This window comes from Penicillium longicatenatum, assembly GCF_028827895.1.
Source record: "Penicillium longicatenatum strain IBT 33135 chromosome Unknown contig_2_segment0_segment0, whole genome shotgun sequence".
Classification (NCBI taxonomy): Eukaryota; Fungi; Ascomycota; class Eurotiomycetes; order Eurotiales; family Aspergillaceae; genus Penicillium; species Penicillium longicatenatum.
The window spans coordinates 913,052-927,598 of NW_026643120.1; the positions used below are offsets into that span (position 1 = coordinate 913,052).

At 49.6% G+C, this 14,547-nt stretch overlaps 7 protein-coding genes across 7 annotated transcripts; 4 read left to right on the forward strand and 3 right to left on the reverse strand.

The window, feature by feature from the left end:
- Positions 1 to 1,508: 1,508 nt before the first annotated feature.
- Positions 1,509 to 1,772, forward strand: N7484_002862 (uncharacterized protein; the record flags this gene model as incomplete). The annotated part of the gene is made up of 2 exons (XM_057113282.1): positions 1,509 to 1,659; positions 1,750 to 1,772. The coding sequence occupies 2 exons, from the start codon at positions 1,509 to 1,511 to the stop codon at positions 1,770 to 1,772; spliced, it is 174 nt and encodes a 57-aa protein (XP_056973422.1).
- Positions 1,773 to 4,261: 2,489 nt separating this feature from the next.
- On the forward strand, positions 4,262 to 5,539 carry mdm12 (ERMES complex subunit MDM12; the record flags this gene model as incomplete). The annotated part of the gene is made up of 1 exon (XM_057113283.1): positions 4,262 to 5,539. The coding sequence occupies one exon, from the start codon at positions 4,262 to 4,264 to the stop codon at positions 5,537 to 5,539; it is 1,278 nt and encodes a 425-aa protein (XP_056973423.1).
- A 458-nt stretch (positions 5,540 to 5,997) lies between these two features.
- On the reverse strand, positions 5,998 to 6,920 carry N7484_002864 (putative BAP31 domain protein; the record flags this gene model as incomplete). The annotated part of the gene is made up of 4 exons (XM_057113284.1): positions 5,998 to 6,379; positions 6,437 to 6,540; positions 6,595 to 6,729; positions 6,900 to 6,920. 4 exons carry the CDS (start codon positions 6,918 to 6,920, stop codon positions 5,998 to 6,000), a joined length of 642 nt encoding a protein of 213 aa, XP_056973424.1.
- Positions 6,921 to 7,558: 638 nt separating this feature from the next.
- On the forward strand, positions 7,559 to 8,284 carry N7484_002865 (alpha/beta fold hydrolase; the record flags this gene model as incomplete). Its single annotated transcript, XM_057113285.1, has 1 exon — positions 7,559 to 8,284. One exon carries the CDS (start codon positions 7,559 to 7,561, stop codon positions 8,282 to 8,284), a length of 726 nt encoding a protein of 241 aa, XP_056973425.1.
- Positions 8,285 to 8,740: 456 nt separating this feature from the next.
- Positions 8,741 to 10,121, reverse strand: N7484_002866 (Pyridoxal phosphate-dependent transferase major region subdomain 1; the record flags this gene model as incomplete). Its single annotated transcript, XM_057113286.1, has 2 exons — positions 8,741 to 9,978; positions 10,031 to 10,121. The coding sequence occupies 2 exons, from the start codon at positions 10,119 to 10,121 to the stop codon at positions 8,741 to 8,743; spliced, it is 1,329 nt and encodes a 442-aa protein (XP_056973426.1).
- A 530-nt stretch (positions 10,122 to 10,651) lies between these two features.
- On the forward strand, positions 10,652 to 12,362 carry N7484_002867 (uncharacterized protein; the record flags this gene model as incomplete). The annotated part of the gene is made up of 2 exons (XM_057113287.1): positions 10,652 to 12,290; positions 12,337 to 12,362. 2 exons carry the CDS (start codon positions 10,652 to 10,654, stop codon positions 12,360 to 12,362), a joined length of 1,665 nt encoding a protein of 554 aa, XP_056973427.1.
- A 341-nt stretch (positions 12,363 to 12,703) lies between these two features.
- N7484_002868 (cytosine permease) lies at positions 12,704 to 14,373 on the reverse strand (the record flags this gene model as incomplete). The annotated part of the gene is made up of 3 exons (XM_057113288.1): positions 12,704 to 13,809; positions 13,869 to 14,085; positions 14,146 to 14,373. The coding sequence occupies 3 exons, from the start codon at positions 14,371 to 14,373 to the stop codon at positions 12,704 to 12,706; spliced, it is 1,551 nt and encodes a 516-aa protein (XP_056973428.1).
- Between the last annotated feature and the right edge of the window lie 174 nt (positions 14,374 to 14,547).

Here is a 14,547-nt window from a genome sequence, read left to right on the forward strand (position 1 = left end):
CTGGGTGAGAGCCTCAGTAACAGCTCCATCAATCAGCGCTACTGCGCCACCATTGAGAACAAACATCCTTCGCCAGTCGTTCGGCCCTAGAAAGACACTAGAAATAATCGATAGGCCCAGAGTGAATCTTAATTTTATTACATCTCATCGAATACTACCACTAACCCCAAAGCACCCACCGCCATCACACTACATCCAACATCTATCTTGCCATAATCCATGATTTTGGCCCTCAAAATGAGTCAATTTTTCAATTGTTGGGCCCAATTACTGGGAAAATCTCGTCACCTTGCAGATTTGCTGAGTTCACCATCACTATCACCAACTGCGCCATTGTAACAAGCTCTATTTGCCTACAAGTTTGCAAATGGGGGCCACGATATGGAGACTGTGAACATTGCCCATGATCTAGACCTACAGTGATTGAACTTACTCGGCGCAATGTGAATGTTGCAAAGGCCGATGCTTTCCATCTCAGCGGGAAATTATTAGCTCTCGTGGCTCTATACTTGCTTGCCTTTGGTGACGGTCCGGACGGGGGCATAACTTCCCGAGGTCCTTCGGACATCACAAATGCCATACTGTTGAAAAAATCATGGAAATTCCTCTTTCCCAACAAATCAGAATAATTGGCAAATCAAAATAATCGCGAACAAAGCCTCATCGCCCCCGATGTGCGAGGCCTTGCATGTTCACTTTCCTGTCTTTGACACCGCCGTGGCCGCCCCAGTCTCCACAATCATAACAGTGGCAGGTGGCATGTGCACTGACGCATAGAAAAGTCAACGCCTTCCAATAAGATGCAGGATTCCTTGCAGATGAGCTCAACGCTGTGCCTGGCGCAAGTCTCCAGCATAGTGTTGGTGTGATGCGCAGCCTCATTTGCGGATGGGGCAACGCACTGGTGCCAGGACGTGGGGATTTACGGAATGATGTCAAGTGCACGCTGCAGCTGCGGAACTCTAATAGAGATTGGGGGTGTGGGAGGGGATCAATAGTTCGCCCGTCTCGATACAATCTCCGTGGTATTCGCTATTCGCCATTGGTGTGCAAAGAACCGAACACCCTCATCAGGCGCAATCCACTAGTATGCCCCTCTCCGATGATCCACATAACCGCCAAACTTGGACTCCGCTGTTGGTGATGCCCGCATAGTGTTATGGCTCATCTTTATTTGTGCCCTCCAGTTGGTCCGGCTTTCCTCGCCGAGCGAGTGACCACCAAGTCATTAGATGCATACGGCGCATCTGTATGTCCTGCGCAGCGGCTGTGAGGCAGATAGCACATTCAGTCTTTGTCCTTGACTCAGATTGTATCATTTGGTCCCGCAAGGCACAGTCGTCCATCTGGGGTAGCTATATGGAATCTTATAAAGGTGGTCGTGAATCCTTCTCAAGAAATTATATCCAAGCTATCAGCCCTCACAAGCCTCCAAAGCTATATTTCTGATACATCCTCTTGACTTATTCTTACAAAGCTCTTTCCTCTCTCCATCTACCTCTGCAACCATGTGTTCCGTCTACATCTTCCTCTATGACTGCGGCTGCTCAGTCCAAGAAGGCGGTGTTGTTGCCTGTGCGAAGAAGGGCACCCCGTCCTGCCATGGTGTGAAGGAGCACTTCCGCAAGCGTCAGGGCTACAACTGCCCAAAGCACGGTGGTAGCTAAGGCACCTACCAATTGTTAGTGGGACTCATTCTACCCACTTACTCGCTTGATAGGGTTTGTTCCGCTAACGCAATCTTTACAGATGATCTGACCACGCCGACCTAGACTGGAGGATCATTCATTGGACAAGTTGATCAGCATCGCGTGTAATCACCAGATCGACCACCAAAAGGAGGGCCAATGTGGGCTTTATCATCCTCTGTCACATTGTGGCTTGGAGGATCATTTTTGTTTTTGTTTTTGTTTTTGTTTGCCATGTATTTGGTATTCCTGTTCTTCAGAACTGTTTTTTGTATGCCTGTATACCTAGCGGGTGAAGTCTTTTGATTGTTTCTCTCGTTTTGCGGCTTTCTGGACAACGCTTCTGTCATCGTCCTGACTACCCATGATTCGGACACACTCCCCGATCCTCAGGGGACGAATTGGAAATGCCACTCGATTTAATTTCTATTCTTCCTCATTTCCTTCATATTTAATTTCCATTGGTTTCTATTATGAGCTGAATATATTTCAAGATGTCGCAATATATCAAGCACACCCCGTTCACTTGAAACAAAAAAACAAGAAACATGATCGGAGACACCGATGATGACGAATCCTACCCTGTAGACCTGTGTAAGAAGCCTTTGTTCTCGAAGTTGCATGATTTGGAATTATGTTCCGGCCGAGGCCCTAGAGTGGGCTTGGATCCTTCCGCGCTTATCATGGCTGCTGCGAGCCACATACAAGAACACTCACGTGCATGGTTAATAAAAACCCGACAAGCATGACTGGACCTTATTTCATGGCGAAAAGGCTGATCAAGACCTGTGGTGGGAGGCTAGCAGGGGGTGTGGGCCGAGAGTGCTAGACGAGGGCATGGCCACGTTGGCACATACAGGGATGGGAAGAAGCAAAGGCTTTTGCAAAGCAGGTTGTAGAGATGATTTGTCACCAAACATATGTTTGATAGATGAGATATGCCGAGTGGTGATCTCGGGAATTACCTTGATAATTTCTGGGCGTGGAGAGAGCAGGATACCCAAGGCTCTCGGGTGGCTCGGGTGCTATCCTGACGCCCCCTCTTGAGGCGAGAAACGGCTATGGGACTGCAGATCAGATCCAGCCACGCACGCATTGACCATATCAGGGCAGGCCACGTTATATGCATGGAAAAGGGAAGGACAATCTCATGCATGTTTCATTTCCGAAAAGGCACGGGGAGGACGAGGGAAGATGAAGAAACCCACTCACAGGGCCCATCACACCCGCAAAAAGCGTCCAGAAAGCGCGTGGCCCTTGGAATCCACACCTGTCTTAGCTGCCCCGGTCCAGCGGAGGACGGTTTCCATTGCTAATCCCTGGCGATAAACGGCTCGAGCGTTCCATGAGAGCTGCCCGAAACTTGATTCTCCGAAGAAGATGCCACAGCCTTGTCACGCCCATGGAGGCAGATTCAAATACATAGAGCCCATCAAGGCACCAGAGAAAAAGAGGAAAGGACGTGCGAGAGATGGCTGCCCAGTTATTGGCGTATCGGTTAATGGCCCAGAGAATCACAAAGCCACCGGAGTTTGCCATCCAGCGAATAAACCAGTGACATTAGACGCGGCAGTGGGCCCCGTGGGTATCGATAGGTTGGCAGCCGCGGGAGACCAGTTGTGGGTTGCATTAGACCCGCATAGTCTTTTTATCAGCTGATTTGGGCGCAAATGGCATATTGATATCTTTTTCGTGGCAAGGAATGTATTTCACGACACCAAAGACCTATGGTGATCTTTCTCCGTCGGGAGAGATGCCCATTATCATTAGTAGATAGCTGAGGAAGAAACCAGGTAGGAAAGTAAACAGGAGGCTGGCGTGGATCTGTTGCCGCATTCACGCTACCAGGGACAAAACCTAGTCCAGGAGAGTGGCAGGCCAGGATTGGGCTGTACCAAAGCCCGGAGACATTACTGTGGATGCTCATGTCCGGTTGATTCGGGACTTTCCCGTAAAGAGTATAGGGGGATCAGAGCAACGAGGGGCCATGGAAATTTCGGGGATCTCGGGCACTGTTGCCAAGGTAGGCGCCGATCTCCAGTCCCACCTCACCAGCTAGCTCTGGGCCATTCGAGGATTGAATGTGCCATTGATGAGGGTTTGCCGGACAAGACATTTCAGTTGCAGTTCTTGTCCTAAACGACTCTCAGATTTCGCAAAAGCTTGGCCTGGAAATGTTTCACTCCTTGCACATCAAGAACCAATCACTGTGGTTCAAAGTACTGGCCGAATACGAAGCCCCGCTAAAATCGATAGCTGAATGATCGAACCAGATTTTGGCCGGTGAATCGGTGCTCTGTGAACAATGCCGAGGTCAGTTGGGTATCGCAAAAAAGGCGTCATCGACAAGCTCAGCGACCTTGAGAGCGACATAATTCAGCTGCAGAATATCAGTCCATCTAAGTATCGCTTTTAGCCCGTAACATCATCCAGGAATGAGAGAACTTGCAGCTTGTCGATCCACAATGTCGTTTGCGGGTCACGTGGCCCCGCGTCAAGAGGCGGTTTTCCTAAGCTTTGCTCAATTCCGCGCTTCTATGAGCTTGTAATCAAAGTCTCATATCGCATATGTAATGTCTATCGAAGTCGACTGGGCAACAGCCACTTCTGGCCCGGACGGGGAAGCCCTCGCTGAACGCATTCGCGCATTTGTCCATGACAAGTTCCAGGAGGTGGCCCTACCACGCTTCATTCGCTCGGTCCAGGTGCATTCCTTTGACTTCGGCAACATTGGACCCGATCTCGAGATCAAGGATTTCTGCGAACCCTTCTCAGACTTCTATGAAGAGGACGATGATGACACCTCAGCGACGTCTGATGAGCTCGTCGAGCAATGGTCGGACTACAATGACGAAATGCCAATGAACCATGCAGCAGCCCACAGTCCTCACAGCTTCAGTCACCACCCATATCCCGGCGAACATTTCCAACCATCCGCGCTTCGCTCTCCGCTACCCCTGGGCGATCATCTCAACCCACACTTCCTGCCCCGCTCTGGAACCCCCGGCATTCCCGGCGGCACTTCGACACTGGGCTACCACCTCATGTCGCTGGGTGGCCTATCTGGATCACAAACCCCTCTTGCAGCTGTTGCAGGCGGCACTCAATTCGCAAGCGGCTGGCCTGACTCCGGCCTGGCAGCTCATGGAGCAAGACAAGCACGCCCATCCCGTCCATCCGTACATCAGCGCCCAGAACCAGACCTCGACACCACACACTCCGCCTCTAGACCCTCCACAGCCTCACACCCATCTATCGGGCACACGGGTAGCAGTGGGTCAAATCGCAACAGCGCCGATAACCCGGCCGATATCCCCGAAGCAATTGCAGACGACCCCTCGATCCCCATCCCACCTCGCATGCGCGAGCGCCGACCAGATGATTTCCAAGTCCTGTGCCATGCGAAATATGCCGGAGATGTGCGTATGTCGCTAACGGCGGAGATTCTGCTCGATTACCCAATGCCTAGCTTCGTTGGGCTTCCGCTGAAACTTAATGTGACTGGTATCACGTTTGACGGTGTGGCGGTTGTCGCGTACATTCGCAAACGCGTACACTTTTGCTTCTTATCTGCCGAGGATGCTGATGCGCTCCTTGGCTCCGAAACAAAAGACCAAGGTAGTCAGAATCCAGGCGAGGATGGACGGCCGAAGTCTGGTGCAGAGCGCGAACAGAAGCGCCAAGGTGGACTGTTGCAGGAGATTCGGGTAGAAAGCGAGATCGGGCGCAAAGAGGATGGAAAGCAGGTGCTGAAGAATGTGGGTAAAGTGGAGAGATTTGTACTTGCGCAGGTTCGTCGCATTTTCGAGGAAGAGTTGGTTTACCCCAGCTTCTGGACTTTCTTGATCTAATCTATGACCCGGAATGCTTCCGTGCTATAACATGTACAATTACGAATTCACGAATTTTCAAGATGATTTGATGACTGAGAGGTATTCCCTATCTACAATAAACCAGACCAGTTAAAAAAATATCGTAAATGACCAAACTTGATAGGTTTCCAGAAGTAAACACTAGGAACTGCCCAGGTATTGACTGTTCCACATAATCTTAGAAATATCTGCTAGCAACAACAAGGAAGGTGACGAATCTGTGCTTCCTCTTCCCGACAGCAAATGTATTCGGGACACAGATTTATGAACATTTGGGGATATGAGTAAGGGTGTCCAGAAGGAAGACTTTCGTGGCGCGTGATATTCGGCAAGAAAACCAAGCATAAGCCCGGGTGCTAGTAGCAGGCGGACTTGCAAGAAGATGATCCACGCTAGAATCACCCAGCTTGAGATTGGTACCCAGAAGAAAGACCCGTTTAAATGTCTTTCTTCACGTTGATATCACCTTTGCCAGAGGCGACCTCATCGCCGAGCTTGTGGTACTCAGCAGTCAGGCCCTCGCACTGCTTCTTAAGGGTCTCGATATCACGGTCCTTAGCGGCAAGCTCCTCCTTCAAGCGGCCAATCTCACCAACGGAGCCAGCCTCGGCGAGACGAGCAGAGTCCTTACCACCAGCCTTCTTGTCGCCCTCGAGCAGCTTGACGCGATCCTCAAGACGAAGAACATCCAAGATCATGGTGTAGGTGCGGTTGAGGATCAGGGAGAGGAAGAGGGTGAAGCCGCAAAGGTACATATTGCGCTGCGAGTAGAACTTGCGGGCCTGTACCTCCATGCGATCAGTGCCCAGGTGTGCAGCTCTGTCATGGACCTCGATTAGACATTGAATCGTTAAATGCGGGAGTTGAAGATCTTACCCGACGCCAGCTCCGTCGCGGGAGAACGCAGCCAGTTCCTGCTGTACCCGGAACACCCGGTTGACGCTGTCAAGGAACAGAATCAGGATGAAAATGAAGGTAATCTAGGAAACGCGTTAATTGGTGTCATATTATAAGTCCTGGACTGGTTGATTTACCTTCAGGCCATACTGTAGTTTGGCGATGATAGGACTCTCCGAGATGAAGGCAAACAGCTTGCGCTTGATGACAAATGGTAGAGGGACGATGAGGGCCAGGAAGACGCCCATCTCAAACACCAGAAGCATGAAAACCTATCCAAGGCATCCATGTTAGTTTCAATGGTTCCAAGTGGCACACCCATTGGTGTTTCAGACGTGGGCATTTCGGGTGAGCTGTTCGCTCAGCCCGCTAGGCTCCAGCCAAGCCTCGACCAAATCGGTCGCGCGAAAGAGCAACTGAATAATGAAGAGTGAGCACGTACAAGACTGTAGTAGAGAGTCATTTTTGCGAATTTGTTCAGTCCAACAGCTTTCGATGTCGATTATTGGAGCTGGTCAAAAGGGGAGTGGGGGGATCGAGAGCTCCGCGTAATCTGGTTGAAGAAACAAAAACCGGGGATGATGTGGGGATGTTGAGGAGAGGTAAACGCAAATGCTGAAAAGCAGAGGTGTTCAAATTGGGCAGCAGGAGAAACTGAGGAGCCGCCGGTGCTGAGGGCAAGATTCCAGGTTGGCAGACGTCTTTTATGGGGGGAGATTTCTCGGGCACAGACGTCATCGCCTATCGTCCACGTGATCCGTGGGCCCTTGCTCGCGCTGATCGTAGGCTACAATACCTTACTGGAAATCTGGCCAGAACCTTGGAATGTGATAAAAAAATTGCAATGAGCGCAAATGGCCAATGGTACTTGAATCTTGATATACGCTGTGTTTTGTTTCTAGGTATTCCAAGACAACGTGTTATGAGCTAGATCTTAGTATCTCAATAGGTATCCCAATATATCACAATGCCACTGTCAATCTCAGGTAAGGGTCGGGGCTAAACCTAACATACTAAGATCGGCACCTGGACTTTCGTTCGACTTGACTTTACTCACGATGTCTATTCCCCCTGTATCTTATTCAAATTCTGCAACCCAGTATGGATCGCCTTTCAGAAGACAGTGACACTCTTGCTCTCCCCTCTGGGCGCACCCTAGCATGGAAACTATATGGTGGTGCTCTCAAAGAAGGTGCCAGCGAGCCCGATGTTTTCTTCTATTTCCACGGATTTCCTGGTTGTTCTGTTGAAGCGACTCTTATTCCAGCGGAACTTCTCCAAAAAAGCAATCTACGCTGCGTCGCCCCTGACCGACCCGGCATGAATTTGTCAACACACTACGACGAGCGCCGTATATTAGATTGGCCCACAGATGTTCTTGCAATTGCAGACTACTTGGGCATATCCCAGTTCTATGTGCTTGGTGTCTCAGGGGGAGGTCCCTACGCCCTGGCTTGCGCCCATTCCATACCCCGGGCTCGCCTCCGAGGTGTGGCAGTAGTCAGCGGGATGTATCCGACTACATTTAGTACTAAGGGAATGCTCCCCGAGCTGAAGGTGCTTCTCACAGCAGGGGCTTGGCTGCCTAGACTTTTGACCGGTGCGATGTTAGATTTGTCCATGGGTCGCGCGGGAAGAAACAAGGACCCTAAAGTTCTGGAGGCGATAGTTGACAAAGCAATGGAGGGGAGGCCAGAGGCAGAAAGCATGGTATGGAAGAATGAGAAAGTGAGATTCGCAACTATCGAATCATTCCGTGGCGCGTTTCGGCAGGGTGGAAGACCCTCGGCCACTGAATTGATGATTCTATGTGACTGGGGGTTCTAAATTGATGAGATAGCTGGGGAGGGTGTGCGACTATGGCATGGCAAGCTTGACAAAAATGTGCCGTCTTGTATGGCTGAGCAAGCTACAGAACTGATTCTTGGAGCGAAAACTCATTTGTTTGAAGATGAGAGCCATCTAAGCTTGTTAGTAAATCGCATCTCCGACATACTTACTGATCTCATTAGTCAGTGAGACACTTGATGACGATGTGGTGGACTACTGCACCTGGATATAGTGTGCTAAATCACAGAGCAAGATACCTCGAACGCCCAGTTATCTCGAACATTGGGAATTCTATCTTGACCGAATACCACCATGCGCACTGTTGGCTCCATATTCTTCGTAACGGAGTCATCCATTGGCTTTTCAAACTCGAGTTCCTACTTTTAATTCCGAGGTCACACATGAAAGGCAATCTTTGTCTCAGCAATTCTAGGGCTTCATACATCCTGATATCTACATAAATTTCTCGTTTCCAATCTGCTCGCAAAGTGTTTTCAGAGTCCAACCAGCCCATTCAAAATCGCTGTCTTCAAGATATATCTGCCCACTCAGGCGGACCCACCAGCTCTCCTTGAAGGGGAAAACAGGCATAAATGTGCTCCAATTTTTGATCATGGCCTGTTGCATCCAGTCTGTAATAGTCTCAGCGCCGCCCTTACCTTTGACCAGGGACCCAGTACCAGTAGTGGGTTTCTGCAAAGGAAGAAGAATGTTGACCATACAGCAGTCAGTGAAGCTGTGGCTAGCGTTGTCAAGGATTTTAGTTCCCAAGATATCTGCCACTCTCTGTCCACCTCTCCGCGCCAAAGCAATGCAGTAGTCTCGTATTTGGCTCTCTCCACCACATACTTTCTGACGCCATTTGATGACCTCTCCAACTACCAAGAATGCAGTGTGGTCGGCAGTACCCGTAAATTCAAAGTTGGAGACAAATAGAGAATTTGCTGGAATTTCTAGACTGTTGCTTGACCCATCAACAGTGGAGCGTGGAACAAAACCATGACTTGTGGGTAGTGTACTCCGAAGAATGCCCTGATTTCGCTCGGGGACATAGAAAATGGCACATGCGCGTGGAGTGAACAACCATTTATGGCAGTTGGTAACCAAGAAATCCGGGTCCCAAGATGGAATATTGAGATCGATCTGGCCAATTCCATGTGCCGCATCAACCAGACTCAGTATGCCCTCCAAGCGACAAGTAGCTGCAAATGCCTCGAAAGGTAGTCGAAGCCCAGGATTAGATGAAATGGTGTCGAAGATTGCAACCCGAGGGCGATATCCCTCAGCTCTGGAGGCCGAAATTGCCTCTTGGAAAATTGAAACCATCTCAGAGGGCTCCAGCGGGTATGTGAAGCCAACTTCGCGTGTCCGAACCTTATCCTGATTGGATTCACAGACATAGCTGGCAATTTTCGCACATGCACCATATATCAAATCAATTTGAAGAATCTCATCTTTGCCATCGTCGTTCCATCTGATATTATTCAGTACCGTGTTGATTCCCGTTGTGGCGTTGGGAACGAGAACGATGGTGGATTCCGGAACGGATAGAAATTCGCTTATAACAGCGCGGGATTCGTTCAGCAATTGTGGAAATCGGTATTTGATGAAAGGACATGGGTTTTCCTCGCACTCATCCCTAAGTTGATTTGCTTTGTCACGAATGGCGCGAGGGGATGTTCCGAAAGAGCCTAGTATTTGTGAATAAAGACACGACCTGATGATAATTGAAATCAACGATACCATGATTCATATTCCGGTATCCAGGCCCGAAGGAGAAGTACTGTCGCATCTCATGGCCAAAAGGTGTTGGCTCCCACGATAGAGACCCCATGACGCACAATTTAGACATGAGGCGGAAGCAGGAAAGACGGTGCGATACAAGCACAACTTATCACTTCGGTTTCAGCTTTATCTTTCCCTATCCGCCTTCCTACTTTGCTCACCCCACCTTCCAGTCTTTGACTATCATGATACGACTATATGGTACAACTCTGGTGAACTTTATGGGGGCTTGGACCCTGGAGTGGGCCTCGGACATGTTGCGACGTTGCCGATCAACAGGTGAGATAGGTATGGAATGTTAAGTGACCGAGCCAGAAATTTGCCGACCAAGACCATTTGAGAGCCCGGACTAGAGGTAGCAGCTCCGGCTATCGGCAAAGGAGGGGACTTGGGTTGTCCAAGCTACCCCACGCTTTCCCCGTATCAGTTAAAGGGTCCTGCGAGTCCGTGCGCCGCCTATACAAGAAGGTACGTAGTACTTGTACCTACCAACCCCACGTTACTGAGCAATGTTCCAAGGTTGACTTCAGGGAATCTCGATTCATTCTTTCACAGGAAAGATTTGGTTTCCTCGAAAACATGCAGTCTCATCCAGAAACCGACCACCCAGATGAGGTTCTGGAGAGTGGTGCCAAAAGGCTCGATTCGCAACCAGATGTACTGTCTATTTTGAACAAGGAGGAAATGACAGTAAAGAACGTTGGAAATCTGCAAAGAAGACTCAAATCACGACACGTTCAATTTCTTGCATTATCCGGCGCTATTGGGACCGGCCTCTTCGTGGGTACCGGTCAGGTTATCTCGCTGGCAGGACCATTATCCGCGGTGCTCGCCTACTTCATTACCGGCTTCAACCTATACTCGGTGATCAACAGCATGGGTGAAATGGCGACCTGGCTTCCGCTACCTGGAGCCGTTCCTGTATATGCTTCCCGGTTTGTCGACGAAGCTCTAGGCTTCACACTTGGCTGGAACTATTGGTACCAATTCGCCATTGGTGTTCCGATTGAGATAAGCGCTGCAGCCTTGGTGATTGACTACTGGCCGAATGCTATCTCTTCTGCCGTCTGGATTACAATCCTATTTGTCGCCATCCTCGCGGTCAACTGTCTTCCCGTTCGGGTTTATGGCGAGCTGGAATTCCTTCTTGGATCTATCAAACTCACTACCATCATTGGCCTCATGCTCCTCATGTTTATCATTACGCTGGGTGGCACGCCAACACATGATCGCATTGGATTCCGGTATTGGCAGAACCCAGGACCCATGAACGAATACCTGGAGACGGGCTCACTGGGCAGGTTCCTGGCGTTTTGGAAAGTATTTATCCAGGCGACTTTCAGTTACGGAGGAAGCGAGATGGTAGTCGTTGCGGCCGGTGAGACTGAAAACCCAAGGAGAAACATACCCAAGGCCGTGCGCCGTGTCTTCTGGCGAATTGCCATATTCTACGTTGGCAGTATCTTCCTGGTCACTCTATGTGTTTCATCTCGGGACCATAGACTACTCAATGCTATTGATTCTGGAGCATCAGGTGTAGGAGCCAGTCCCTTTGTTATCGCAATTGAAAATGGAGGGATAACAGTGCTACCATCAATCATCAATGCGGTCGTCCTTACCTCGGCATTGTCTGCGGGGAACTCTTTCTTCTACGCATCGACTCGAATTCTATACTCTACGGCCTTGGACGGAAAGGCACCTCGGATCCTTCGCTACGAGAAATTTGGCGTTCCATATGCCTGCGTAGGCGTCACGGCTGCCTTGAGCCTCCTCGTCTATTTGAACGTTTCAGCTAGCTCTGCTGATGTCTTTTTCTGGATTAGCAACCTGAGCTCTGTCAGCACGCTAATTGTGTGGACGTCTATTTCAATCACTTATATTCGCTTCAACCAAGGTTTGAAGCACCATGGCATCCCGAGGTCATCACTTCCTTTCAAAACACCATTTCAACCATACCTGGCATACTTTGCAGCGATCTTCTCATCTACCGTGGCATTCTTCAATGGGTTCGATGCCTTTTTCCCTGGTCATTTCAGTGCCAAAAGCTTCATCCCTCCTTACATCGATATTCCCATTTTTGCCGGGCTTTTCCTCGGGTACAAAATCTTATACAAAACCAAATTTGTGAAGGTGGAGGATATGGATCTATGGTCTGGTAAAGAGGAAGCTGACGAGCTTGAATCTACATGGGAAGAGCCAAGGCCACGAAACTTACTTGGTCAGTTGACCATGATCGCCCTTTTGAGCTGTACTGACTTGAACAGAGCGAATCTGGTTTTGGATTGCCTAGATTGAGCGAAATTTTCCTTTACAATTCTAGGATGGCTACAGACAAATGAATTTCTCCCAAGCAAGCTCTTCATCCGGAAATGCCTGGAAACCAACGCAAATGGCAGGTTTTCGACCAAAGGAATATTTGTGGGCAGGTTCATTCAAAATTCATCATGAAAATCAATTTGACATAAGTAGTTCAACATATCTAATGGATACCGCCCTGAAGTTAAGCAGAGATGCGATACAGTAGAAGTCTACTACAGAGGTGGGTACACAGCCAAAACATCATAACATTGCGCGAATTGACTGCTTCATTGGCCTGATACCAGTACTTGAAATAACCACAAGCATCCTTCATCATCTTTTGAAGAATCTCTTCTCAGCAGTCCTCAAGACGGCATAGGAAACCGCAGCAAATGCAAAGCCCAATTCAAACCCAACATCGCCTCCAATAGAAGGCACGCCCGCGCTCTTCGAAATCGGTCCAATATACCACGATTGACTCATCCCAGTCACCATCCCAACAACACCACAGCAGAATGACAAGAGCGCCGCAATACCAGGAGGAAGGTTTTCACGAGTATCATAATCTTCCGGCCGATACCCGGAAAAGCCACGGCGGAACACGAAGTGCTCTGTCAAGGCAATCCCCTCGTAGATCGCCAGCCAGTACCCAATAAAGTGCATAAAATTCTCCAAGACAGCCTCAAAGTGACTATATCCCGGAATCGCGATAGCGATATACACCGCAGTCGCGACAATGGTCCACACGAAGCGCGGAACATGGCGTGTCCACCGACCCATAACCATGAGCGTGAGGGAGACGGAGTAAATATTCGGACAATTATTTGCAACAATAGATAAAGCCAGGATGATTACGCAGAATTTACCGAAACCTCCGATACGAGGAAAAAGGAGGGCGCCTAGGAGGCCACCTATTCCTGACTCATGGTATCCTTGCTGATACGCATTGTCGCCTCCATTGATTGCCATGGCAGTCGCGAGGGCAGCACCAAGTAACTCCGTGAAAAGAAGCGTTGGAAAGATGCCCAGCCATGTTGCGAGAAATACTTTGCGACGCGGACGATTGCTTGGTTGGTAGACGGTGTAATCGGCTGCAAAGCTGGTGTAGCCGGTGCCGAAGCCGAAAACTGTTGATCCGTAGGATAGAACAGCTCCCAGTTCTGCACGTCCGACTCCCATTGGGATGTTCACGAAATCTCCCGAGTGAGCGAAAACGCCGAGAACGACCAGGAAGACGATGAACGTTGGGATCCAGCTCCAGTATTCGTATGCGTGCACGACTTGGTAGCCGAAGAACACCACGAGCAGGGTACAAAATGCTATGATCAAGATTCCTGCATAGCCGGGGACGTCTGGGTTTACTGCGTTGATCAGCTGGGCTCCGACGATGATATTGGCTGCAGCCCACCCAATACATGCCAACACGTTGAAAAGTGCGACTAGACGTGAGATCGGCGTTAGCTTATAGCCGTTTTGTCAAGAGGCATTCCAACCATACTTAGCTTAACTCCCCACCAACCAAACCAAAAGCGCGAAAGCACCATCTGCCTCAATCCAAACGTCGCACCGAACGTGGAGAAAAAGCAAACGGTCAAGACGGCGATAAAGTTGAAGAAGATAATAACCAGGACTCCATCCACAAACCCCAGAGCAAACAATGGTCTACCAAGGACGCCGATAGTGAAAGAGGGAACAACCATGTTCGCAGCGAGCCACTGGGAGTTTATTACACCAAGACATTAGAGACATCTTGTACGAGATTAGGATGGAAATACCATTGAGCCAATATTCCAGTAAGAATTATCCGTTCTCTCATCCTCGGGAACGCGCTCAATTCCTCGCTGTTCGACTTTAATCTTCCCACCGAGCCTTTGCAGCTTCGCGTAGACCGAGTTTCCATATTCGAAGCTTGTTGCTGGGACGGCACCGGTTTCGTCGACGAGTGGAGGATCTACTGCGCCAGCTCGCTTTTCAACGTCATGGTGTAGGATTGGGTTCATCATTCTCTCAAACGAGTTCACAGACGGTGCTTTGAATTGGGTGTTGTGTGCCTTTTAAATATTTGCTTCTTAGCTTGGTGCAGGGACCCACGGGGGATTCCGATCTTGGTCCACACGGAAGGTAATTGTGTCCGCGTTCTGTAACTGCACAGGGACTATGGAATAGAAGGGTATCCC